The sequence below is a fragment of the Camellia sinensis genome, unplaced genomic scaffold (assembly GCF_055761805.1).
Source record: "Camellia sinensis isolate YWXY unplaced genomic scaffold, ASM5576180v1 Unanchor3, whole genome shotgun sequence".
Taxonomy (NCBI): domain Eukaryota; kingdom Viridiplantae; phylum Streptophyta; class Magnoliopsida; order Ericales; family Theaceae; genus Camellia; species Camellia sinensis.
The window spans coordinates 4,270,168-4,296,457 of NW_028129178.1; the positions used below are offsets into that span (position 1 = coordinate 4,270,168).

General features: G+C 39.2%; 2 protein-coding genes and 1 long non-coding RNA gene across 4 annotated transcripts; all 3 read right to left on the minus strand.

Moving 5' to 3' along the window:
- Positions 1-10,302: 10,302 nt before the first annotated feature.
- Positions 10,303-10,854, minus strand: LOC145816214 (uncharacterized). The gene has a single exon (XM_082912510.1). The coding sequence runs from the start codon at positions 10,852-10,854 to the stop codon at positions 10,303-10,305; it is 552 nt and encodes a 183-aa protein (XP_082768636.1).
- Positions 10,855-16,674: 5,820 nt separating this feature from the next.
- Positions 16,675-19,534, minus strand: LOC114265489 (uncharacterized). 2 transcript variants are annotated; one of them, XR_014358574.1, is made up of 3 exons: positions 19,467-19,534; positions 19,306-19,386; positions 16,675-16,927 (listed from the first exon to the last, which is right to left on the minus strand). It is a non-coding gene; the product is annotated as an uncharacterized LOC114265489 (long non-coding RNA). The 2 variants fall into 2 exon arrangements; XR_014358573.1 differs by lacking the exon at positions 16,675-16,927 and adding an exon at positions 19,155-19,226.
- A 4,930-nt stretch (positions 19,535-24,464) lies between these two features.
- LOC145816215 (uncharacterized) lies at positions 24,465-25,445 on the minus strand. Its single transcript, XM_082912511.1, has one exon. The coding sequence runs from the start codon at positions 25,443-25,445 to the stop codon at positions 24,465-24,467; it is 981 nt and encodes a 326-aa protein (XP_082768637.1).
- Positions 25,446-26,290: the final 845 nt, after the last annotated feature.

Sequence of the window (26,290 nt, forward strand, 5' to 3'; positions counted from 1 at the left end):
CTACAGAATGGCCTCATCTAGGAAGAGATACTCTATTGCTTCATCTCCCTCCACTGGGTGATCGGCTAGGAACTCTGCTACCGCTCTCCCTTTCACAGACTTGGGAGTCATGTACTTCAAATCGAATTCTGAGAGAAGAAGCCACCAATGGGCTAGCCAACCCGTAAATGCTGGTTTCTCGAAGAGATATTTGATGGGATCCAATCTCGAAACCAGAATTACAGAGTGAGCTAACAGGTAGTGCCTCAACTTCCTGGTAGCCCATACCAAGGCTAAGTAAGCCTTCTCGAGCAGAGTGTAACGGGTCTCGTATTCCAGCATCTTCTTGCTCTGGTAATAGATAACTTTCTCCACTTTATCCTCAGATTCCTATGCAAGCATGCAGCCCATGGTCATGTCGGTTACTAACAAATACAAAATCAACAACTTCTCCGGTTCTGCCGGTGACAACACGGGTGGGTTCTGTAGATACTGCTTGATTTGCTCAAAAGCAACTTGGCATCGGTCATCCCATTGGAATTTCTTTCCTTTCTTCAGGAGACCCAATAGTGTTTCACAAGTCAAGGTTAATTTTACAATAAATCGTCTTATGAATTGCACTTTTCCTAAAAAGTCGAGCACCTCCTTTTCAGTCCTTGGTAGTGGCTTTTCTAAGATGGCCTAGATCTTGGAAGGATCTACCTCAATGCCCCTTTGTATAATCAAGAACCCCAGCATTTTCCCTGCTGTGAAGCCAAAAGTACATTTCTGAGGATTCAGTCGCAACCGATACTCTCTCATCCGTTGGAAAAACTTTTTCGAGGCGGTGTAGTGGCCCTCTCTTTCCTTGGACTTGACAATCATATCGTCCACGTACACCTCTACCTCTTTGTGGATCATATCATGTAGGATCGTGGTCGCAGCCCGTTGATAAGTAGCCCCGGCATTCTTCAAACCGAACGGCATCACCCTATAGCAGTAGGTTTCCCACGGCGTGGTGAAGGCAGTCTTCTCCCTATCCTCGAGTGCCATCAAGATCTGGTTGTACCCAGAAAACCCATCCATGAAGGAGAGCAACGCATGCCCTGCTGTGAAGTCCACCAATTCGCTGATATGCGATAGAGGAAAGTCGTCCTTCGGACTAGCTTTGTTCAGATCTCTGAAATCCACACACACCCGAATTCTGCCATCTTTCTTTGGTACCAGAACAATGTCGGCCAACCAAGTAAGATACTCAGATACTAACAGGAACCCTGCATTTATCTACTTGGTGACCTCTTCCTTAATTTTCATAGCACAATCCAGGTGTATTCTCTGAAGCTTCTGCTTAACAGGTCGGGCCTCAGGGTCAAGAGGGATCTGGTGTTGTATAATCTCAGGATCGATTCTAGGCATATCTTCCTACGACCACACGAAAACATCTTTGAAATCTTTTAATAAAGCGACTAAGCGCTCGCGTTCCTCCGAAGACAACGTGGACCCGATCTAGACCAGACGCGGATCCTTCTCAATACCAACATTAATTGAAGTGATTTCATCAACCAAAGGTTTTACAAACCTCTCTTCCTCTCGATTAATCAAATGTTTCAAAACAAGAGGGATTTCTTCCTCGTCTTTTTTATCAAAGTTTTGAAAGTCCTGATTAATGCAATAAACGAGTGGCACAGAAAAGCACTCAGAAATAACAGTAGTACCATTCTCATTCACAACTTCCAGTTCGTCCAATTCCTATGTTACAACCGACTCAAAAGAAAAGGAAAAAGATGACCTGGACAAAACAATGGCATCTGGGTTATCAACCCCAGGAATACCGGACACTGACTCAAAAGAACTAGATTCTGATTCCGACTCTACAGACTCTGTGGAATCAGATTCCGGTTCACTACCTGACCCAAAACTGCTAGATAGAAAGCCTTCCTCGTACTGCCAAATGAGAGAGGTTGCGATAGATGCATCCAAAATGCCAAAAGAAGGACCCACTGCCGTTTGATCTCCAATCATGGAAACAGAGAAGTCACCCCCCGAGCTCTCCGGTGTGATCTGAGGATCTGAGAGGAGACAAGCCAGCGCTGCCCCCATCTCAAGTTCTGTGCCATCGGACTCATCCTCTTTGCACTGTTCAACCTCAACTGGTAGGTCAGTCTGCTCTTCTGTAACTCCATCCCCTTGCAACTGTAGGTCAAAAAAGATCTTGAAGCCGAGCAAACGCCGCTTTTCTAAATTTAGCCATGGCTCAGGAAAGCCAAAAAATGGGAAATCTTCTCCCTCCCGGACAAAGCGGTCGTTCAGGGTTCCTTGAATAGGTCTATGCACCAACTCATAGTGCTTCCCAGCATGTTTAGCCTTGGCTCTTCCTGCCATCTCCTTTCCCTTTCTTACCCAATCCTCTTTGGTAGGCGTGTAACCTAAACCAAAGGTATAAGGGTTGTGTGGCACTTCGACCAATGCAGCGACGCCCTTCCGGCCGCTCCTTCCCAATCCCATTCTGGGTACATGTTGAAGCTTATTCATGAGGTAAACGGATTGCGCACTGATATATAGTCCCTCATCAATAGCTAGAATATCTTGCACTACCCGGGCCTCGGCCAAAATGAACCCAGACAAGAAGACATCCTCCTCGCCGTGTGCAATTTCCAGACTGGGGTAGTAACCACCGGTGGCGGATGTATGGAAGAATTCCAAAAAACAATAGCCACCCCCTTCCCATGGGGGTACTTCAACATCTGATGCAGAGTGGAAGAGACAACTCTTACTTGGTGCGGCCACGGTCGTCCAAGGAGTAAATTAAAGGTTGCTGGAACGTCTAGAACATGGAATTCAATGTCCTGTTGCGCCGGGCCAGCCTGAGTTCTGATCCGCACTGTCCCCATCACTTCCTGACTTGTATTGTCATAAGCCCGAATCACCTGGGCTGTTGGTGTGAAATTTGCCAGCTTCAAACCGATGGCATAGGCCGTACGCAACAGGCACACAATAATTGCAGATCCTGTATCAACCAAGACAACTAGTATCCACTTCTCTTTACACTCCACAGAGATGTACAGTGGCTTGTTGTGCTCAGAGTCCTCAGGCGGTAATTCTTTATCTGTGAATGTCAGAGTCGGTGAAGCGCCACCCGGGAACACCAGTCCCACTAACTGTTCGGTGGTTGTGTCAATAGAGAGCTTAGCCTTATCCATTGCTGATAGGACGGTTCATCTATGCACCCATGAGGCCATGAGCAATCCCCAGATGGAGATGTCTACTTGAATCTTCTTCAGCTGCTTCAGTATAGCTTCCTTCTCTAATAGTTTCTCTTTCTGTTTCTCTGCTTCCTTGTCTTTCCCTGATGTTTCCAGTTGGTCGAGGTGTGGGGGCTTAAAGTACCGCCCACTCCGAGTGATGTGATCGACTTCCTTGGCATACCACGTATCATCTGGCAGATTATGTCCCCAGTCCTCATCGGTATGGGAGAGACGCAAATCATTGTCTTCCCACCACATTCCCTCGGCAACCGACAAACAACTGTCCAGTTTCGCTGTAATTGTTCATGTGTTCACAACACATTCAGTCCCCGCGGGGGCTTTGGCTTTTCTAGCCCTCTAATCAGTCTCAATTCTTTCCTAGTCGAACCGCTTCAGTGCGGCCTTCTGTTCTGTATCAGCTGTACACAAGCTACCCAATTCTTGAGCAAAATTCTTTGTACCAGTGCTCTCCGGCAACTTCCCCTAGTTGTCGACCGTTCTGGCCATTGCAGATGTTCCTGTTTCCACCTATTCCTGTTTTGGTTGAGACCCCTCATCAACATCTGGCTCATCACTAAGCCATCATGTATTATCCGTTGATCCATTCAAGTCAAACCAGTTGATGCGCACATCCCCCAGATCCTGCTCATGGAAAAATTGCAGATTAGCGATGTCCTCTTCAAGCTCAGCTAAATCATCCAGCCCCTGGCTTGGCCCGTCCTCCAGGACTACATTAACCTCAGTTCCCTTCAGCAATTCCACCCTCAGTCTGGCTTGACCAACTGGTGTAATAAAGTGGCAAGGGTTATACTCTTCTTCAGTTAAGCTCACAGAACCCTCAGGCATACCCTCTTCTATCACAGCCACCACCACGGGTTCGGGTTGGGATATGGGCGCGCTCATCATGCACAAGTCTGTGATTTCTGGGATGAACGGCGCCGGCTTAGGCAGGTTAGAGGGAGTGATGTATATGCTGGGGTCGTATGGGACGGCCATTGTTTGGATCAGGTTTACTTGCCTGGATGGAGGGGGTTGGTTATGTGGTGGGAGGGGATTTGTAGTGACGTTTGGCTTTTCAGGAGGCGCTATCACTTTGTTGTCAATGAGATCTTGAATCTCATGACCAAGTCTAAAGCATAGGTCGGTATCATGCCCATGCTGCTGATGAAGGACACAATACTTGGCCGGGTTGTGTGTAGGAGGGAGGGGATTTGGCAATAGGCGTGGTTCCAGGGGCTTCAGATGCCCTTTTCTAATTAGGACCCTCAAGGCTGCAGACAGAGACATGTAGAGTGGGGTGAAAACCCTCTGGCCTCGGGGTGGGTACTTTGCAGGTTGTACGGTGGCTCCAGATGTGCCGGTAAATGATGTAGCTGTTTTTGGTGTGGTAGTGACCATACCAACGTCAGAGGTCCTCGCAGTTGCGTTGCTACTCGTAGCCGCATTTGAACTGCATGTAAAAGCCCTCTTGGGCTGCTCCTTTTCATGGTCAATCAGACCCTGTTTCATCGCATCCTCGATCTGTACCCCTATCTCATGAAGATCAGCAAAGGTAGGGAGCGGTAAGACAATCATCTTCTATAGCAGCTTCGGTTTTAGATTACGGACGACGATTCTTATCTGGTCTTTCTCAGCTGGCCTGGTTGTCATTATGGAGGCCTTGGCCCTCCACCTAGTGATGAAGTCGGAGAAGCCCTCCTTCGGCTTTTGCCTAGTTGCCTCGAGATCACGAGTTGTGACCTCGATTTGAGTTTTATACAAATATTGGGCAATGAAGGCCTCGGCCATTTCTTCCCAGCTCCTTTTCACAAAATCCTCCAGTTTGGCGTACCAAATAGCCGTAATACCCAACAGGGTCCGGCCAAAGAGGGATAGCTTCTTATACTTGCAACTGATACATACATTCTTCTAGAGACACACCCTAACAGCACGTATCAAACAAGTGAGAGCCAAAATACCCCTATGGTGGGGTAGGGTTTCCCTGTCCTAGTTTCGTCAAGAACTAGGGATTCGCTACGCACGCATGTGGTTTCAAACAATCTTGTATTCGGGTGAGCAACCTGTCCTAGTTTGGAACGGTCTCTATGGTTTTCGATATGCAACTAGGCCAATTGGTCAAAAAGGGTGCCTCAGCAAGACCACCTAATATACCTCTCGCTCCTAGCATCGAGAAGTGAAAGGAGGATGAAACGGTACAGCAGTAGTCCAGATCCAAAGTTTGTGTTCCCATCGTGGCAGAGCCCGTAACCAGTCAGCCTTACGGCACACTTTTCAAAGTGAGCCTCCAGCAAACTGTTCAGGACTAGCATATGGCAAACACTGTGATTTAGGTGCACCTATGCAAATGCAATGCAAAGAAACACACAAATGTAGATAAAGCCACATATCATGAGTTCGAGTCAAGTTCTCTAAACCCCCAGCAGAGTTTTTAAAAACTATAGACCCGACTTTCTTCGCGCGCCCCCTTTCGAAGAGGCGCGAATTGGTCTTCTACAGTTCGGACTCCTGTCACGGTTCTGAATCTAATCTCACAAAGTGCAATGTGAGACTGATAAACACCAAAGAGTCCAATCCGACAAATCATTTTGGAAAATCAGATTTTAAATCAAATAATGCCAAACTGGACTGCTTTGCTAGATTACAGAGTTGCCACCTAAATATTTTATTTTTTTTGGAAAATTTAGGAAACCCTGACTCATGCCAAAGGCCACGTGTCCGTCATCACCAAAATTACCTCGGCTCGAGAACTTAGGTACGAGAGGGGAAGGTCACGACATGAGCACCCCTACTCGCCCGATCAAAGGATCGGCCTCTACTAAGCATGATATGTTGTTTTATAAACCTCATGTGTTCTTATCCACTTATTAGCTAACTTTACTATATGACGCACACAAGTAAGTATAGACTAAGTCGCGAGAATTGGAACAAATCGACTCATGTTTGTTTTCGAAAATGGTTTGAAAGTGCCACTTGCAAGTGGGCTAAAGCGCGGATTTTCCACCCTCAAGTGGGCTTTAAAACATGACTTGCCACTTCGCAAAGTGGGCTTAAAACTCACAATCATCGAATTGTTCCAATCCAAGCAATCAAGCCTTCATCCACAGGCATTCATGTAGTTTTAAAAAATAAGCACATAGCCTCATGACAAGCATGCTATTATGGAAACACTCACACTCATGCAAGTATGCTAAAGCGTAAAACTTACAGTGTACTCCGAGCCAAAACAAAAGCTAGTTAGAAATATGCATGATCCTAACTATACAATATGCCTAATGCAACATATGCAATATGCAATTAATAGGTTCGGCTATCTAAGATGGCATATGAATGCAAGGATTTGATACACGTATTCAAAGAGGTATTGAAATATGATGCAATTTGAATGATGCGCTGAGCCCGATACATGCAAAACAATTGAATGATGCAAACATGCAAAGCATAAGGTATGTTAATCTAAGTGTGCCCTAAACTAACCATCGAAAGCGGTTAAGTAAAAGGGAGAAAGAAGTGGGGTTGGAAGACATGCACACACACACGCACGCTTTTTACAACATTGCGCCCTCTCGAATGAGGGTCCGAATAAATAAGCTAAGCTACACTAAGCTAAGCTAATTATTACAAACCAACTAATTAACTATTCTAGCTAATTAATTATTACAACAAAATGAATAACTAGCTATGCTAAGCTAATTAAAATATTACAAAACAGATTAAACTAATTAATTACAACACATGTATTAATTAGTTACAACTAGCTAATGAAGCAATAAAGTGGCCTCGCGAGCGAGGAACGCATACATGCTCGGTCGATCCTCCCGAAAATCCACTGCCTTGCCTTTGGATGCCTCTGTTTGCTCTTTGCTTTGATCTCTGAGAATTGCACCAATTTTTAGACTGCTTCTGCTCCACCACAGGAACATTTTGAACAACTTTTCCACTAATGGCCGGTTGGCTACCATAGGTGGCTGTCGGCCACTACTACTGGCCGGTCGGTCACTGTTTGTGGCTGTCAACCACCCTTTCCCTGGAATTCTCCTTTTTGCTTTGAAGCATAGCAACAAACAGCAATAATTTTGAGCTAAAACCAGCCTTAAGAACTCAAAGAAGACCTCCAAGAACCTCAGCTCCAAGGTGAAGGTGTTTGGTCAAGGGTCTTAGTGCAAATGTGTAGAGAATTCTCACTTTCAGGCACAAAATAGGAAGAGAGAAAGGATTCTAGAGCGAGAGAGAGAGAGGAAATTTGCTCACAAATTTTCGTAACCCTCAAAATGGGGGAGAGACCCCCCATTATATAGGAAAACATGCCAAAAGCTTGCCTTCATCCTTCCATACACGTGTATGGAGATGAGCATCAGTGATCAACAGGTGGCACAACTAGCAAATAAATATCTGAAAAAGGAGAAAAATGACCATCGGCCATCATTAGTGACCGACCGGCCACAAATGTAGCCGATCGGCCATCAGTGTGGCCGACCGGCCACCACTGCTGGCCCGCAGGCACAAGCCATGGCCGATGGACATTGGGGATGGCCGACAGGCCACCCTCTCCTCCAAATTCAAAGCAACAAGCTCTTGGTCCACAACCAAGCACAAAACAGACAAGTTGAGAGGCTCCAAGGCAAGGCACTCAGCCGAGACCTTCAAAGACTCAAAACAAACACGAACATGCGAAATCATCAGGTGTTCAAACGATGATGTCCAAGTCTTGAGGACGGTCAAAAATAGGGTGTCTACATAAAGCAACTCGGTGCGCAACTAGGCCAAGCCTTTCCAAGATCTAAAATGGCCTAATGTATCGAGATGCTAATTTGCCTTTCTTGCCAAACCTCGATTGTCCCTTCATTGGAATTACTCTTATAAACACACGGTCACCTGTTTCATACTGAAGAGCCCTTCTCTTATGATCCGCATAACTCTTTTGTCAACTTTGTACTGTTTTGAGCCTTTGCTGAATGACTTTAATCTTTTTAGATGTTACTTGCCTAATCTCGAGTCCAAGTAAGACCCTATTTCTAACTTCGGCCCAACATATCGGAGACCAACATTTCCTGCTATACATGGCTTCGTATGGTGCCATGCCAATGCTAGAGTGGAAACTATTATTGTATGCAAATTCTGCCAGTGGCAAATAAGTTTTCCAACCCCCTTGAAAGTCTTGAGCACACATTCGGAGCATATCCTCTAAAGTCTGAATAGTTCTTTCTGATTGCCCATCAGTTTACGGATGGAATGTAGTAGTACTAAACCTTAATTCTATTCCCATTGCTCTTTGAAGACTTTTCCAAAATCTATACACAAATTTTGGGTCTCTATCCGAAACAATGGATATCAATACTCCATGTAACCGAATAATTTCATCAATGTAAATTATAGCCAATCTATAAGCATGATAACTGGTTCTTACAGGTAGAAAATAGGCAGATTTATTCAACCTATCTATAATAACCTAGATAGAGTTCATACCTCTCAGTGTTCGAGGTAGACCAATAATGAAGTCCATAGTTATGTGCTCCCATTTCCATTTTGAAATGGAAAGAGGTTGAAATAATCCCGCTGGCTTTCGATGTTCAACTTTGACTTGCTGACACTGAAGGCACTCAGACACATATTCTGTAATTTCCTTCTTCATGCTAGGCCACCAATAACTTTGCATTGCAAATTTAGACTTATGAGCTTCCTCCAAAATTCTCTTCTTCATGTTAAGAGTGTTAAGGACACACAATCTTCCTTGAAATTTCAACACTTCACTTTCAACACAGAACCCCGATTTCGGATTCGATTCAAATTCATCAATCACTTTCTTGAGGAACTCATCCTCTCTTTGCCTTTGGTTAATATCATCAATGATTGTCGGTTGAGCTGAAATAATGGCTATCAACCCGCCCTAATCATGTAACAGTATTTCAATCTCAGATATTTCTAAGTCTTGCAATATCTCTTTCTGTTCAGTCAGGAAACATGCCATGTTCCCCGTTGAATTTCTATACAAAGCATTGGCTACAATATTAGCTTTACCCAGATGATGCTGAATCTAAAGATCATAGTCTTTAATCAACTCGAGCCATCTTCTCTGTCACATATTCAGTTCCTTCTGAGTGAAAAATTACTTCAGACTCTTGTGATCAGTATAAACCTCACATTTTTGCTCCATACAGATAGTGGCGCCCAATCTTCAATGCAAACATAACTACAGCCAATTCTAAGTCATGAATCAGACAGTTTCTTTCATGAGGTTTCAGTTGTCAAGATGCATAGGCTATCACTTTACCATTCTAAATCAAAACACAACCCAAACCCTTGTAAAAAGCATCACTATAAATTACAAAATTTTATATACTTTAGGGCAATGTCAAAATCGGTGTTGTAGTCAGTCTTGTTTTCAGTTCTTGAGATGAAGATTCCTTTTCATCAGTCCATTCAAACGGTTGTCCCTTTCGAGTAAGTTGGGTAAGTGGTATAGCTATTTTTGAAAAATATTTCACAAATCTTCTGTAATACCCAGCCAATCCCATAAAGCTTCGAACTTCCGTCACATTCATCGATGTAGGCCAATTCATAACTGCTTTAATCTTTTGCGAGTCTACTAAAATCCCATCTTTGTTAATCACATGCCCTAGAAACACAATTTCATCTAACCAAAATTCACACTTTTTCAGTTTTGCATATAATTTCTTCTCTACTTTTTGAATAAATCAAGATATCATCAATAAATACTACTACAAATTATCAAGGTAGGATTTAAAAATTTAGTTCATAAGGTCCACAAATGTTGCAGGTGCATTTGTAACCCCAAAAGCCATAACCACAAATTCGTAATGTCCACGCCTTTTCAAATTGCAGTTTTCTTAACATTCTCAGCTTTCACCTTCAATTGATGATACCTAAACCTCAAATCAATCTTTAAAAACACTTGTGAACCCTACAACTGATCAAACAGGTCATCAATATGAGGCAGAGGGTATTCGTTCTTGATCGTTACCTTATTCAACTCCTAGTAATCGATACATAAATGTAAGGTTCCATTCTTCTTTTTCACAAATAAAACTGGCGCATCCCAGGGCGATGTACTTGGTCAAATAAAACCCTTGTCAAGCAAATCCTACAACTGTTCTTTCAATTTTTTCATTTCAGCAGTTGACATTCTATAAGGAGTTTTTGAAATAGGTTGGATACCTAGTACAACCTCAATAGTGAATTCAATCTCCCTGATAACTAATTCCCATGGTAGTTCCTCTAGAAACACATTTGGAAATTCACTAACAATAGGAATATCATCCAACATAACAATCATAGGCTGATCAGTCCAAACACTACACAGATGACCTTGACATCCGTTCTTAAGTAGTTTGCATATTTTCATCGCCGAAATTAGATAAGGTGGAGATACTACGCCATTACCCACAAATACAAATTCATCATGTCCTGAAGCTCTAAACAAAACTCGTTTCGTTACACAGTCAATGGTAGCACAATATTTAGACAACCAATCCATTCCCAGAATCACATCAAAATGCCTAATATCAAAAGGCAACAAATCTACAAATAACATATCATTTTCAACAAGTATTTCACAAGCATGGTATACAGATGAACACAGAATAGATTCCCTAGATGAAGCAGATGCACACAACATATATGGCAATGATTCCATGGGTCGATTCAGTGTAGATGCAAATGTAGTAAATACAAAGGAATGTGTTGAACCCGAATCAACTAGCACATAAGTATCTTGGTTACAAATAGAGAGGATACCCTAGATAACAGCTTCAGTATTTTGTGTATCACCTAGGACGAGTACAAAAAGTCTCCCTTGCCCCAGTGTGTCTCTCATGGCTGTGGGTCTTGCAACGTTTCCTAGCATTAGGATAGATCCAGTCAAACTAGCTACTGGCCTTCCACCTCTTTGTTGATTTGAGGGACAATCTCCGACCATATGTTCAGTCTTGCCACATCTAAAACATACCCTAGATGTATGATAACAAACTCCCTGATGTTTCTTGCTACACACAGTACAGGTTGGTGCAGAATCTCTTGTTGAATTTGAGGTACTAGATGCTTCCCGATTTTGCTTCTTTGAATACGATGATCCTTTATTCGAATAAGAACCATGCCTTTTTCCTCTCCATTCAAATGGTCAGTTATAGGATGCCAAATTTGCCTCAGACATTAGAGCTTGGTCAAGAACATCTATATACTTTGGCAGTTTCAAGACATTTACTTTTTCTAAACTTGCATTTCGAAGTCCACCCTCAAACTTCCTCGCCCTTTTATAATCGATGTCGACCATGTGCAGTGCAAATTTGGCCAACTCAGTAAACTTTGCTTCATACTTGGCCACTGTCATATTACCTTGCTTAAGTCCCTCAAACTCAGACACTTTTCGATCGCGGACGCGCTGTGGAAAATATTTCGAGGAATCGTGCCCAATCAATCCCCTTATCGTCTTCTCAGATTAGCATCCTCTACCTTCTTACCTCATCTTCTAGAGTGAATGCATCCAACTGAACCCTTTGCACATGGAAATACCTCAGATAACTTCTATATTCCAAGGATCCAAGCTTCAGCTTTTAAATGGCCTATTCCCCCATGGAACAATGGCGGTTTTATTTCCTTAAATTCTTTAGTCAATGTGATTGTACGGTCATCAGTCTGATAGTCTTGTATAGGCGATACTGTCATTGGCGAAGGTGGATATGGTCGTTACTGTTGTTGCCTTAATAATCATTCTTTCCATTCTATCCAGTTGGGCCGTAGTCGACTCTTCTATCTCATCAACCCTTGTTCTCACCATTATCTATATAAACTTTCATTATAGTAGACACAAAAATTACACATATACACATATAGACACAACAGTTCATGTTCTAAATATTCACATCTTCTCAATGCACATAGATAGATTCTTATCAGATGAAAGCACCTTAAATCTTTTCTAGACACCTTATTGCTCAGTTGGACAAGTGTATGAGTTATTAACTCATGCTCTGATACCACTCTGTCATGACCCAAACCCACCCATAGAGGTTTGGATCATAACCAACCAATAATCATGAGATTACCTACAACCTCAGACAGAAATCAAATCATAATTAATTATATGGGGCCAGAAGCGAAAGTAGAAATATAAAATTTTGTCCAATGAGCTATGCATAAATGGCATAAATAGAACTTCTCATACATTAATAACTCACACTCATACAAACATAATAAGATCCCATATGTCCAAGCTCTTTCAAACGCCATTGTCATACCAAACCAAAACTTATGTACGTATACAAGGCCAAACATGACCAGTGAAAGAAAATAGAAATTCAAAAGACAAAAGAACAAAAGCCTCGCTCGTGAGGCAGTCATAACAAACTTCACAAAACTTGGTATCCTTCATAGGTTCACTAAGCTGGGGCTGGACATCCTGTTGCTCACCTACATACATATATATAAACAGAGTGAGCTAACACCCAATGAATAACATCAGAGCAAAGGGGTTATGTGAATGAGATCTAATAAATGACATAAGCATCTCTATATCATAAGTGATTCATCACGGAACGACCTTGGGTCCAACAGATAACAAAATGACCTCAGGTCTAACGTATAATAGATATATGGAATGGAATTGATCATATTATAATAGAACAACCTTGAGTCCAATCATTTACAGTTGTATAATGACCATTCGGCCAACTCATATCAGATAATCAGACTTATCAAATATTCAGAATGACCTCGGGTTTATTTTATCAAATGTGTAGAATGACCTTGGGTCCATTTCAATTACACAGAACGACCTTGGGTCTAATTCAAACATACAGAATGACCTTAGGTCTATCATACACATTCATGTCGCATGAATTATATTTACATATATCATATTGATCAGATAGAGAGAAACTCATTCACACTTGCAAAATCACAATTTCGGAAAAGCTTACCACATAAAGGCATTCAGAAAATAAAGTAAGAAAATATCTTTACTAAGATATTACTCACAGTTTTAGTTATTGACTTCACCTTGCAGATGATCCTACACAATACATCAACATATACATGTTGAATTACATTGCTTAACCGGATTGTTCTTTAACTTATTCAATTCTCCTGGGTTTCATTCTAACCCTTTAATTAATTTAGGATGTTCAACTCATGCCTAAGAATGCTCAGAAAGGAATGAGAATGCACATTTGATCAGAATATGTCTTTTCAAAATTTGCTGAGACAGAGCACTTCACTCAAGCACAACATTAGTCGATTGAGTGAACCACTTGGTTTGCAAAAGTACTGAATGGTTCGAATCTAGGCTCGATGTTCGCTCAAGCCAAGGTGCAAAATGAAAGGCGGTCGCTTGAGCCAACTACAAATGCTTGCAAAAAATACTGAATGCATGCAATGTGTGCTCGAGCAACAGATTGTTCGTTGGAGCAATGAGACAAAATTCTAGAAATTCCAGAACAAAGTTGAGCTTCAAAGCTTGTATTTTCAAATCAATTTCTCGAATGGCTTGACAAAACTTTGAAAACACTTAGAAAATCTTCCAAAAACATGAATACAAAGTCAATTCTCAAAAACCAAATCTCAAGGCTTCAAGAATTCTTTAAATAAAACTCGAATCTTCATGCATGTTGGTTTTAAATTTCAAATTCTTCTGTAAAGCTTCAAAAACATGCAATTCACTTTCAAAATCTTGTAATTCATGCATGCATGTACAATTCATCCTTCAAATTCAGCATGGATGAGATAATTATGTTCAAAAATGGTAAAACTCAACCAAACTATGCATGCATGTATGAATTGCCTCTAAATTCAACAATCTTAGCTTAATTCTTGTACTCAATCACATAATTCTCTTGAATTCACATATGAAATAACTTAGCTTCATGAATTGGGGTTCAAAAGCTTACCTAGGGTCTTCAATGGAGCTCAATTTAGCAAGTTCTTGAGTTGTCTTCCTAATTCTTCAATCCTTAAGCAAAATTCTTCAAATCCAAGCTCTTTCTCTCTCTACGATTGAATTCTCTCTCTTTAAAGCTCTCTATCTCAAATTTTTGAGCTCAATTTTATGATTAAGGCTTCAAGCTCTTAATTACAACATATTTATACTTGAGGATTAGATTAGAGTGTTAAGCAAAGCTTAAGATTAACAAATTACACTTCGCTCTAATTAGCTTAATCTAATTAATTTAGTCTTAATCAAATTTTAATCAAACTTCCTATTAGGCTCAAAAATTATGTTGATCACATTAAATTAATCAATTTTGATTTCTGATGCCATTAAGGCCTTCAATTTTCAGATCAAAGCAGAAATCATAAAAAAATTTCTACGATCAACAGATATAAAGTCAAGATCATATTAATAACATATTAATCACTCAAATTCAAACTTAGCACATAAGCACATGCACAATTAAGGAAATAGAAGCATAATGTAGAACGGGGTTGTCATAACCAAGGCAAGCACCAATTTTTCCAAAGACAAGTATCTTGTCTTCACACTCACCAAAGTCTTGCTTATGTAGTAGACTACCTTTTGTTCTCCTTTTTCTTATCGGACTACCACCGCACCAACTGCATAGTCTGAGACTACCAAGCATAAAAACAAATCATCTCCTGCAATTGGAGGATTTTATCCATATGAAGTATGTGGCTTTCTTCAAGAGCTGGAAGAATTGTCTGCACTTGTCAGAACTCCATCTTATGAATCGGTTCAGAACTGTTGCCTCGCCGATCAAAGTTTGGGCTTCCTTCGCTGTTATCGAGCTCTTCAGATCAAGTATAGCCTTGATTGATCAAGGCTTGCTTCGATCTCCCTTCTCGTCACTAGGTATCCTAGAAACTTACCTGACCCAACCCCAAAAAGCACACTTAGAGGCGTTCAGTTGAAGCCAAAATGCCTTCAAGATATCAAACACCTCATTGGGGTCAACCTGGTGATCCCACGATTTTTTTTTTTTACTATTCATGACCATATCGTCATTGTATACCTCCACTGTCTTTCCACTTAGATGTTTGAAAATCACGGTTACCAGCTTCTAGTACGTTGCCCCTGCATTCTTCAATTCAAAGGGCATGACTCTATAGTAGTAGAGGCCCTTTGGAGTGATAAAGGTAGCCTTCTTCTCATTCAGTCCATACATCACTATTTAATAGTAGCCTCGATATGCGTCCAAGAAGCTCATCCTGCCATGCCCTGAAGTAGCGTCCACTAGCTGGTCCATCTTAGGTAAGGGGAAGCAATCTTTTGGACATGCCTTATTTAGGCTCGTGAAGTCAACACAAACCATCCATTTCCCATTTTTCTTTTTGACAATAACCGTGTTGGACAACCATGTCGAGTAATGGACCTCTTGAATAGCTTGGGCTTCTAAAAACTATCAATGCTGGAAATCGGGCTTTTAGTGGCGTTTTAAAAACGCCGCTATATCTATCAAAACACCACTAATTCATTTTGTGGCGTTTAGTACCAAATGTCAAAGCTGCGGCCGTCGCTATAGCTTTGCGACGTTTTAAAAACGTCATGATATTAGTATAGGAGGCGTTTTAAAAAACGCCGCCAAATGTCCCACTATACACACGCTGACGTCACCAACGATATTTAGCGACGTTTTGAAATGCTGTCGTATCTGTTTAAAAAGTATGACCGTTACTATTGAGGGTTTAGGAGGCGTTTCCATAAACGCCGTCATATCTTTTTTTTTTTTTTTTGAGATTGTGCTAGTTTTATTTGATTAAATTAAAAAGAATACCTGTAAGAAAATATTGAATTTGGTTTCTCATTCAATTAATAAAAAAAATACCTGTAATAAAACTAACATACAAAATATTAACTCCCATTCAAATACCTGTAATAAAACTAACAGATAAAATAATAACTCTCATTCAAATAACAAATGAAGCATTAATTCAGTTTCTCATTCAATTAATATCCAATCACCATTACCCACAAAATAACATATCCAAATCCAAAAATCATGTTTTAACATAACCAATATATCCACCACAATAAATTATATTCATCTCCTAACCAGATATACCATAAAAGGTAATTGTAGACCTCAAAAAATGGGATGTATTTAGCCTTGAAAATCCTCAAACATTGAGGAAGAACTTGTATTCTAGCGCATAGATAAAACCAGAACATTTTCACAAAGTTTGAGTTCGTACCAAGGTTCGAATCAAGGAATATGCAGGTAGTTGCTTCTAATTATAAGTTGCAAAAAAAAAAAAAAAAAAAAAGAAGAAGAAACCAAAGGAGCATTTGAATGTCCCAAGTAAATCAAATCAACACTGCATTTTGCTCATCACCTGTTTGTTTCATATGTGCATTTTTTGTCAACACTTGATTGGAACTAGTAGTTTTGCAATTTCAGTAAATGTTGTATAATCATACCATGGATAACTTGCAAGTAATTACAATTAGAAAGACCGCCTATTCAAATCATATTCACTTCGTAGGGGCACCAAAACACCTGATCAGTTCAAAGAAATCACAGAATGTAATATGGCATTTGCTACTATTTCACATTAATAGACAATGACATTCAAGTAGACAAAACAGAAACTAAATTCAAACTCTAGAATATCTTAAATGAGAAAAAACCAAATGTTAAGAAGGCAGCTACATAATAAGTCCAGATATTTAAGCCCCATCTGGCTGGATGAAAGGATTCGCAATCTCATCAGTTCTATCAGTAGGTGATACAAAGCATCACGGCAGTTCCCCTACACACCTGCAATAGAACCAACAACAAATATTTAACCAAGAATTCTTCAAAGTATTGCAACTTCTCTTCTCATCTTTTGGGATAGGAAAAGTATATACAACTTTTGGATGGCACTTCTAAGCATACTTCCCAAGATATTTTATCCAATTTTATATAAAAGAAGCAGTTCTCCTTAAATAAAATCCACCTCACATGATGCACCACCAATTTCCATCAAACCTTTTGAATCAAAACATCGGAAAAATTATATAACAGCCAAAACTTCACTAATATAGTTTTCAATTTTCTGAAAATTGAAAATTATGAGACGGTATTTTTATTCTTTAGTATTTCTGGCTAAAAAAAAAAACAGAACAAAATTATGGTGTTTCTCTAAAAACTGGTTCTTTTTTTTTTCCTCAAAATAGTTCCTGAGAACAATAAACTTAACAAATTTTCAATTCTATTTTCTGTTTTACGTGACTCCTAGAACAGAAAATGGTTTTCAAAAACTCCAACAAATACAAAGCCCATAATAACCCTTGTTTCCCATTTAAGTGTTGAGAAAAGAGAATTTGTAGTATCAAAACCTAAAGACTCGTGCATAATTTGATGCTCTCCCAAAGATGCAGCAAAACTTGTTGCCTGCTTAATAAAAAAAAATTTAAAAAACAAAAAAACAAAAAGAAACAATGCAAAGCTTCATTTATGAAAACAAATTTCTTGTTGAACATACCAAGCTACTGAACTTTTGTGAAAGGAGCCTACTACATATAAAACTTGTTATCTATGTCCCGGCTAAGGTATTTCATGGTTTCAGTTACTCTAAATACTCCAGTTCTTTACCCTAATTAAAACTTAATCAAAACAAAAATGCAAGAATTTTCCAATTTAGATTTTTTTTTAAAATCCCATAAAGAGGGTTTTCCACAAAAATTAAAAAACTTTGCAGTACATTAAAGATAAGAACTCCATTGCAAAGTTTATGTTCAAATTTTAATGACTACAGAGAACATACGATTAAGCCAAGACGCCTGGTCTAATCAGTAGTCTTCAGTGGATCATCTAGATCTGCAGCAAAAGCACAAGTCAAAATCATTCTTCCCGCACTCAAATCAGAATCTAATGCTTTATTCAGAGTTGGTTTGACAAATATTTGTAGACTGAAGGAAAAAACATAATACTGCTCAAACCTAATCCAAGACAAAAAACTTCTTAAAATGATTATGACATTTATCTGTAGTTATGAAGACTATCTCTAAGAGTGCACATGTTGCTGAGTGCACATTTTGGCAGCCATTACATAGCAAGAGAGACTTCAAGTACAACAATGAAAGCAAAGCCCTGAGCCCAAATTCAAAGCTTCAAATGCAAAGATGACTTCATAAATGGTCACCCCTTTAATGTAAAAATTGTAGGCTTCTAACACTCAATTGGTGTGGGGAGGACAAACATTCACTACTCTGATTAAGCTCTCATGATTAGCCAACAGCTAAGTCAACATTTGACAATCACATGATTATGCATAAGCCACCATAAGTTACATAGAAGGTCCACCATAAACCATGGATGACAACTAAATTTGTCCAAAGCTCGCACTTGGACAGTAGAAAATATCAGTTTGTGTATGCAACTGAAGTGTTCAAGACATCATATAAATCAGTAAGAAGCAGTGTTGGCTTGACAAAGTTGCTAGCTAATCTCACACCAGTGTCAGGGTTACTTATAAAACTCCATTGAATGAATCAACTTTTCCCTCCCAAACAAGGGTCAATGGTTCGGGGAAAAGCCTATCTCAAATCATTTTGGAAAGTTAGAAGAATCACTAGCAACCAGAAACTCAGATGAACGTAGAAAACGAAAATGAGGTCTTTTGATAAATATAGAACAGGACTCAGACACTGACCAAAAAAGAGTTCGCATGTCTGGAGCTTCTCAAGCAAAAATTACACTAACACAGCAGTTAGATATCGATATACACATGGAAAATGAAAGAAAGATTAATAGCCTCACATCACAACTACCATTCTAACCCAAACTTCTTGTGAGCTTCCAAGTTCTTGTATTTCTTCTTAATGTTGCTTGGAAATCAAACAGTGAATACATTAACAAAGATTGTTAATTTTCCATCTCTAAAAATACCCAAATTTAGTCACTAGTCACAATAGTAACAACCAAAACCCTAATTTCAGAACCAACAATGCCTTACAAATCAAATGAACATAAACCACGAACTAGTGATATTAGTACTTTTACCTTGCTAGTTCTTCTTCTTTTTCTTATTCTTCTTCTTCTTATTCTTCTTCTCTTTCTTTGAAAGGTGAACCTATATTTAATAAGAGCACGTATTGTAATTAATAAGATATGTTATTTGTCAAAAAAGCTTTGATTAAATGATTGCTCACCTCTTGGGATGAAAATGCATGAGATTGTTGTTGATGTGACATTGGCCGAACAGTGGGATGACTACTAAGTGAATCCACAACCTATCATTCAATAAGAGACTTAAGTTGTATATTAGCTCTAGGCAATTTAAAGTAATAACTAGTAAAAATAATTAAAATACCTACTGCCTATGTAATGGGTTTGATGGTGCAACAACTGGATCAACGGGCACGCCTGCAGCTTGCAATTCCAAAAACTGAATTCGTGACTGAAAATCTGTGCGTATAGCCTGAATTTGTTTCTCCATTACTTCATTCATCTTCGACTCAAACTGCATTTGATACCATTGAAGTTGCTCTTGAACTTGTTCCTGAACTTGAGTTTGGAAGAGACGATTCTGCTCTTGTGACCGCCTATATCCACCTCCAAAAACATCAGTGGGTGACGGTCCCAATCCAAACGTCCGAACACGGCCAGGTCGCTCTGGGCCCATAACTTGTGTGAAGATTTGCTCCTGTAATGCTGCAGGGTCAGTAGAAGATCCCTCTATGTGCTTTGCTAACTCATTCATTTGAGTCTGCAAGTTTGAATTCAATAATTAGCCTCCAATATAAATATGAATCATATTAAAAGTCCAAAGATAAAGTAGTATCACATACCATAACCTCATTAACTGAATCACTATTTGACGTCCCATCTTTCATGTATGCGGCCATCCACACCTGTGACCGACTAGCAGGAACCCCATTGTTCTTTTTTGTCTCCTATAAATGAAAGACAACCAAAATCTTAAGATAAATAAGAAAATTAAATAATTAAGCAATTAAATATGTGAACAAGTTAAGTAAATAAAATAAACAACTAAGCAAATAACATCTGTTTTTGTAGAACTGGTATAAATTCATTATGGTGCAAATTGTTGACACCTTTTTAGCACATATAGACAGATATAGTTGACAAAGAATGAAAAGGATGAATAGAGAGAATAATTATACCTCCAGTCGAACTACTGAGAAAGGCTTTCGGCCTGTTCTATGATGTAATGTCTTCCTCTTCCGAATTTTTCTATTCTTCTTGCTTGATTTCTGTCCAATATGAAATTTATTTAAGATGTTATAAAAAATTATCATATATAAACATTTTTTCACATAAATAAAATTTTACCGATGCACTCTGAGTGCCCCAATAGTAGACCAAAGCCCGCCACTGATCCTCATGTACTCTATCTGGTCGATGAGCCAACCTTTCTGCATCATTCTTGAAGGGTTTGTATCCCATTGTTTTCACTCGACTTTTCCAATCTCTCCATTTCTTTCCAAATGAAGCTATTATTGTTCTCTTCATGGATTCATCTGCATCCGTATGAGCCTGCATTACAATTATAGACACTTGTAATATGCAATGTCAACTACACTTGTAATATGCATTTCATATGGAATACAATTGTAACTTATTTCATATTAAATATCCATATATACCTTTATCTCCCTCCATATGTTATCTTTGTTTTGTTTTGGAACATAATGCCAAGTCGTAAAAGTGAGTGGTGCAAGACTCCCATCTCGTGCCAAAACGCCCAAATGTGAAGCAAGGGATGTGTGTCCTTCAACTACTTGATTCAACTCATTTGGAACAACTTTTAAAATGCCATCTTCACTAGTACCCCATTGACCATGCATATATGTGGGACCCCTTGTCTGCTTTTGTGTGGCTTGACTTGAGCTAGGACCTACAAAACAATAGTAGTAAGCTTCATATCAGTTTCTTTATGATGCAGTCAATTGGTCACTGAAGATGCAGTCAAGTGTAACATTGAGCTATAGCATACCTTTTATACTAAACGAAAATCAAATAATATGCATTTCAGTTGAATATCTGAATTATGCTTTTAATTTCAACAAATTTCAACATATCATACCATGGGGTGTTAAAATTCTGCTATCCTTGCTTCTATACCACACATTATGCTTTTAATTATCCAAACTCAATTTTTTTTAAAATAACCATGCATGATGTATGATAGATAGGACTACAAATCTAACTCAAAAATACCATAAGAAAATATCAAGCAAAGTTGATACATACCAGCTGAAACAGAGCCATGTGATGTACTACCGCTACGTAATGTGGTAGGAAGACTGTCTGGTGGATGCCATGATGCCAGTGGATCGGGTATGAATTTTATCTTGACTGTGGTCTGAGTCTCATCTGAACTAGAACTACTAGAGCTTGATTGCTCACTTTCACTAGAAGAATGGTCGAAGCTAGAACTCATAGATAATATCTACAAAAAAACTACAAACATAAGAGTAAGGACATGATAATCTATTAATATCTACTGCATTCAAAACAAAATAAGAGTACATGAAAGGTAAAAATGGCCATTTAAAGAAAGGTACAAAGGTACAATACAAAGATTTTATTATTATGAATATCCATACAGAAAACACAAATGTAAAAGTGAATATGCTGCCAATTACAATATCATATCAGTTCTTCGTCATCTTCAAATTGTGCCTCTATCGATGCTTCAAGAGGTCCAATAGTTTCATCAACAGTTGTTCCATCAATACCTTGCCTAACCCAATCCATATCCTCCTCACAAGTGAAAGAAGCTACATCTAACTCTTGATCACCAAATCCTTCCACTTCGTTGTGATGTAGTCCTTCATTAATAGTTGGTTGTTCTCCACACACCTCATACAAGTCTCTAGGTTTCATCTTGAGTACAACATTCCAATCTTCATCAACAGAATCATTAACATAAAAGATTTGTTGTGCTTGAGATGCTAGGATGAATGGCTCATCACTGTCTTGTTTCTTCGCATATAACAAGTGATTGAAATTAACAAGTGTAAAACCAAAATCATCCTGCTTGAGTCCCTTATTGTTATCAATCCAGTTGCACATGAATAACATGTATCTATGGTAGTGAGAGTAATACAATTCAATAATATCTGTCACATATCCATAGTACGCTACATCACCTTCCACTGGATTAATGTATTTCGTACTTGCATAGCTAGAAGTCTTTACCTTCACCATAACCCCACTATTTTGAGTTTTTCTTCTCAACTCACAACTCTTAGTATGATACCTAGTACTATTAATCATATACCCATTAAATCTAGTGGCCTTTTGGCTGGGTCCCAAAGCCAAAATTTTAATCTCTTCTGACAACGCTACATTTTCAGTAGCTAATAGCTCAGCAACCTATTTTTCAAAGAAAGTTATCAATATTAAACATCAATTAACAACTTCAAAAATATAGAAGCACATGGATTGGAAAAATGTAGAAGACTTGTGCTTAACATGCACTTACATAAGAATTGAACCATTTGGGAAACTCATCATTGTGACGACGATCCACATCATAATCTCTGAGATGACGATGTGACCGCTTAATAAATTCACGATGTTCCCTACACAATTAAACTACTTGTAAAATGCACTATAATTATAGCTGGTATAAATACATTCACAATGAGACAAAGGTTGCATCTATCTTACTCTCGATATGGGACAACCGCAACAATGTTAAATAACATATACCGATGAGCCTGTACCCATGTTGTGTTATCAAGAACAAACCCTTTTCCTTTTCCTAAAGCCCGCCCCATTAATATCTCAAGATTGTCACTAACATCGCAATTCCTTAACGATCGATGCAATTTCGACTCAACATCATGCAAGTACCTTGAGCAAAATGTCATACATTCTTCGACCAAGTATCCCTGTGCAATTGAACCTTCAGGATGACTTCGATTACGCATGTATGATTTAAGCGTCATAAGGTACCTATAAACAAAAAGATGCATACATGACTTCCAAGTATAAACAATCAAATATATACAAAATGGACATTGGAGTAGAATTACACACCTTTCTATAAAGTACATCCATCGATATTGCACTGGACCGGCAATCTTTGCTTCCTCTGCTAGGTGAATGGGTAAGTGCTCCATTATATCGAAAAATGATGGAGGAAAAATTCTCTCAAGATGGCAAAGTGTAAGAGCGATTTGGGACTGAAGACGATTTAGACCATCCACCTCTAGGGTTTTGAAACACAACTGCCTGAAGAAATTGCTTAACTCAATTAATGGTTCAACCACTTTCTTCAGTAACAAATTTCTCACTGCTATTGGAAGTATTTGTTGCATGAGTATATGGTTATCATGACTTTTTAGTCCAGATATGCTACGTTGTTTGAGGTTAACCCGATGAGAAATATTGGATGCGTAACCATCTGGAACTTTGATATTCTTTAGAAGTATGCAGAATAGACTTTTCTTTCTATTGTTCATGGCAAAACATGCAGGAGGCAAATAATACTTGTTCCCAACCCTTTTATGAGGATGTAGTGCCTTCCGAATTCCCATATCTTGCAAATCTCGACGAGTATTTAAATTGTCCTTCCCTTTCCCATCAATATTTAATATCGTCCACAATACATTAGCACACACGTTCTTTTCAATGTGCATCACATCAAGATTGTGGCGAATCAAATTATGCTCCCAATATGATAGCTCAAAGAAAATACTCTTCTTCTTCCAATTATGACCTGAGTCCTCATTTTCCTCCTTTTCTTTCCCCTTTCTATTCCGTTTACTAGATTGTTGGCGCTTAGAATTCAATTTTAACTTAGGGCCTAGTTGTTGTAGCACATTAGCCCCTGATAACCGAGTTAGACATGGTTCGAATTCATGAGTGCCATCAAAAGACGCACTAGCTTTCCGAAATGTGTGACCCCCATTCAACCAGCGACGATGCCCCATGTAACATAATTTCCTTCCGTTCTTCAAATATCGAGAACGGGTATGTGTGTTACAACAAGGACAAGCTAAAGCGCCTTTCGTGCTCCATCCAGACAAAATTGCATAGGCAGGAAAATCATTTATAGTCCACAATAACACAGCATGCATTCGGAACATCTGATTAGTTTCCGCATCATACGTGTCAACACCGTTTTCCCACAGTTCTTTCAATTCATCCACTACAAGGCGTAAGTAGACGTCAATATTATTTCCAGGTGAAGAAGGACCATCGATAAACAATGTTGTCATCATATGAGGCTGCTTCATGCACAACCATAGTGGCAAATTGTATGGCATTATAATAACTGGCCAACTGCTATGAGAGACATTCATTGCCTTGAATGGATTGAATCCATCCGCTGCTAAACCCAGTCTGACATTGCGTGGCTCACTCGCAAACTTGGGATACAATTATCAAAAATTTTCCAAACTGGAGAGTCAGTGGGATGTCTCATTTTGCCGTCATCAATTCGACCCTCTACATGCCATCTCATTAAAGAAGATGTTTTGGATGATATAAACAATCTTTGAAGCCTTAGAATCAATGGAAAGTATCTAACAATCTTATGTGGAATTCTTTGTTGCTTCTTCTTAACATCATTCTCCTCCCCCTCAAACTGTTTGTATCTAGGCATATGACACACTATGCAATCATCCATACCAGCTATTTCCTTCCAATATAGTGAACAATCCCTTGGGCATGCATGTACCTTATGATAGTCGAGGCCCAAGTCCCTACGAAGTTTACTAATTGCATAAAATGACTTTGGCAAAGTTTCACCCTTTGGGAACGAATCCTTCAAAAGCTCGAGCAACATCATGAAAGACTTGTCACTCCATCCACTAAGACACTTGATGTGCAATAACCGAACAATAAATGAGAGCATTGAAAACTTCTGACACTCAGGATACAACTCTCTTTCGGCCTCTTTCAATAAATTGAAGAATTTTTTGGTTTTCTCATATGGACCTTGTTTAATACCAGAACCTGCTGCCTCGTGAATAAAGCTTGGTGGAGGAAGTCCAAATCCTTCGAATAGCATTTCATAAGTTTCATCACTATCATTCGAATCAGTTTGCCCGACATTCACATTGTGTGGCATAGGCGATGACAAATTCTCCCCATGAAAAATCCAACTGGTGTAACTTGGAAGAAACCCGTTGATCATTAAATGTTCCCCTAACAGGCCTTTCTCCACCAATTTGACATTAAGACACCGTTTACATGGGCATGTGGCTTCATTCAACAACGGCTCATTTTCACATGCAAATTTAATAAATTCCTTAACCCCTTGTATGTATTCCAGGTGCAACATATGTTGATTTATCCAACTTTTATCCATCTGATTCTCTCTTACACTACAAATGCCACTGCCAAATCAACAAAGTTCAAAATTACCGTTCCGTTTTAATTAATCTTAACCTCAATTAAGTACCTTATAATGCATGCAATATGACATCATTCACCTCTAACTGGTCTCTAATATGTTGGTTCATCCTACTTTCCCATTCAAGAATGCACAGTCTATATTGTAAAAAGCAGCTCATACCGTTCTGCTCATCTCTAACGAAATTTCGGCAGCATCTCCCCATGGTTCTTCAAATACATGACATAGACTAGGTGTATTGTTACACCTTGTCTAGTATGCACTCGGAGAACACAAGGAGTTGCTACACGAAATCTCTACGAGATGGACTATAAGCAGTAGAACTACTAATTACAATACAGATTTGTGCTCCTGAACTGTCCAACTGGACAATCCAAGAAGAGCTTCGTTAAAGATGACTAGGTATCTCTAATGAAGATTCTTGGACGGGTCTAAGGCTATTTATGCATGCATGCACCATTAATGATTGCATCCCAGTGGTGCAATCTAAATTAGTACTATCAAGCATACTAGAAGCATATCTAGTATGAAGCATATTAATGAAGAAACCAAAAGTTTCTACAATGCTCTTCATAGATTATGATAGATTCAAGAAATACATTGCTCTCTCAAATCAATCAATAATGGAATAATTTTGGCAGGAACTCATGGATGTGGGAAGTTCAAACCCACTACCCAAACAAATAAGTGTACCAAAGCTCGAATACTTCTAATGATGATAATGATGATGATTCAGAAAACACCAAAGAGCAACCACCAAATGAGGAATCACATTCACAATCACAATTACAATCACAATC

Coding starts and splice junctions, on each gene's coding strand:
- LOC145816214 (XM_082912510.1), bottom strand. CDS start 10,854: ATGGAATCATTGCCATATATGTTGTGTGCATCTGCTTCATCTAGGGAA.
- LOC145816215 (XM_082912511.1), bottom strand. CDS start 25,445: ATGGATAAAAGTTGGATAAATCAACATATGTTGCACCTGGAATACATA.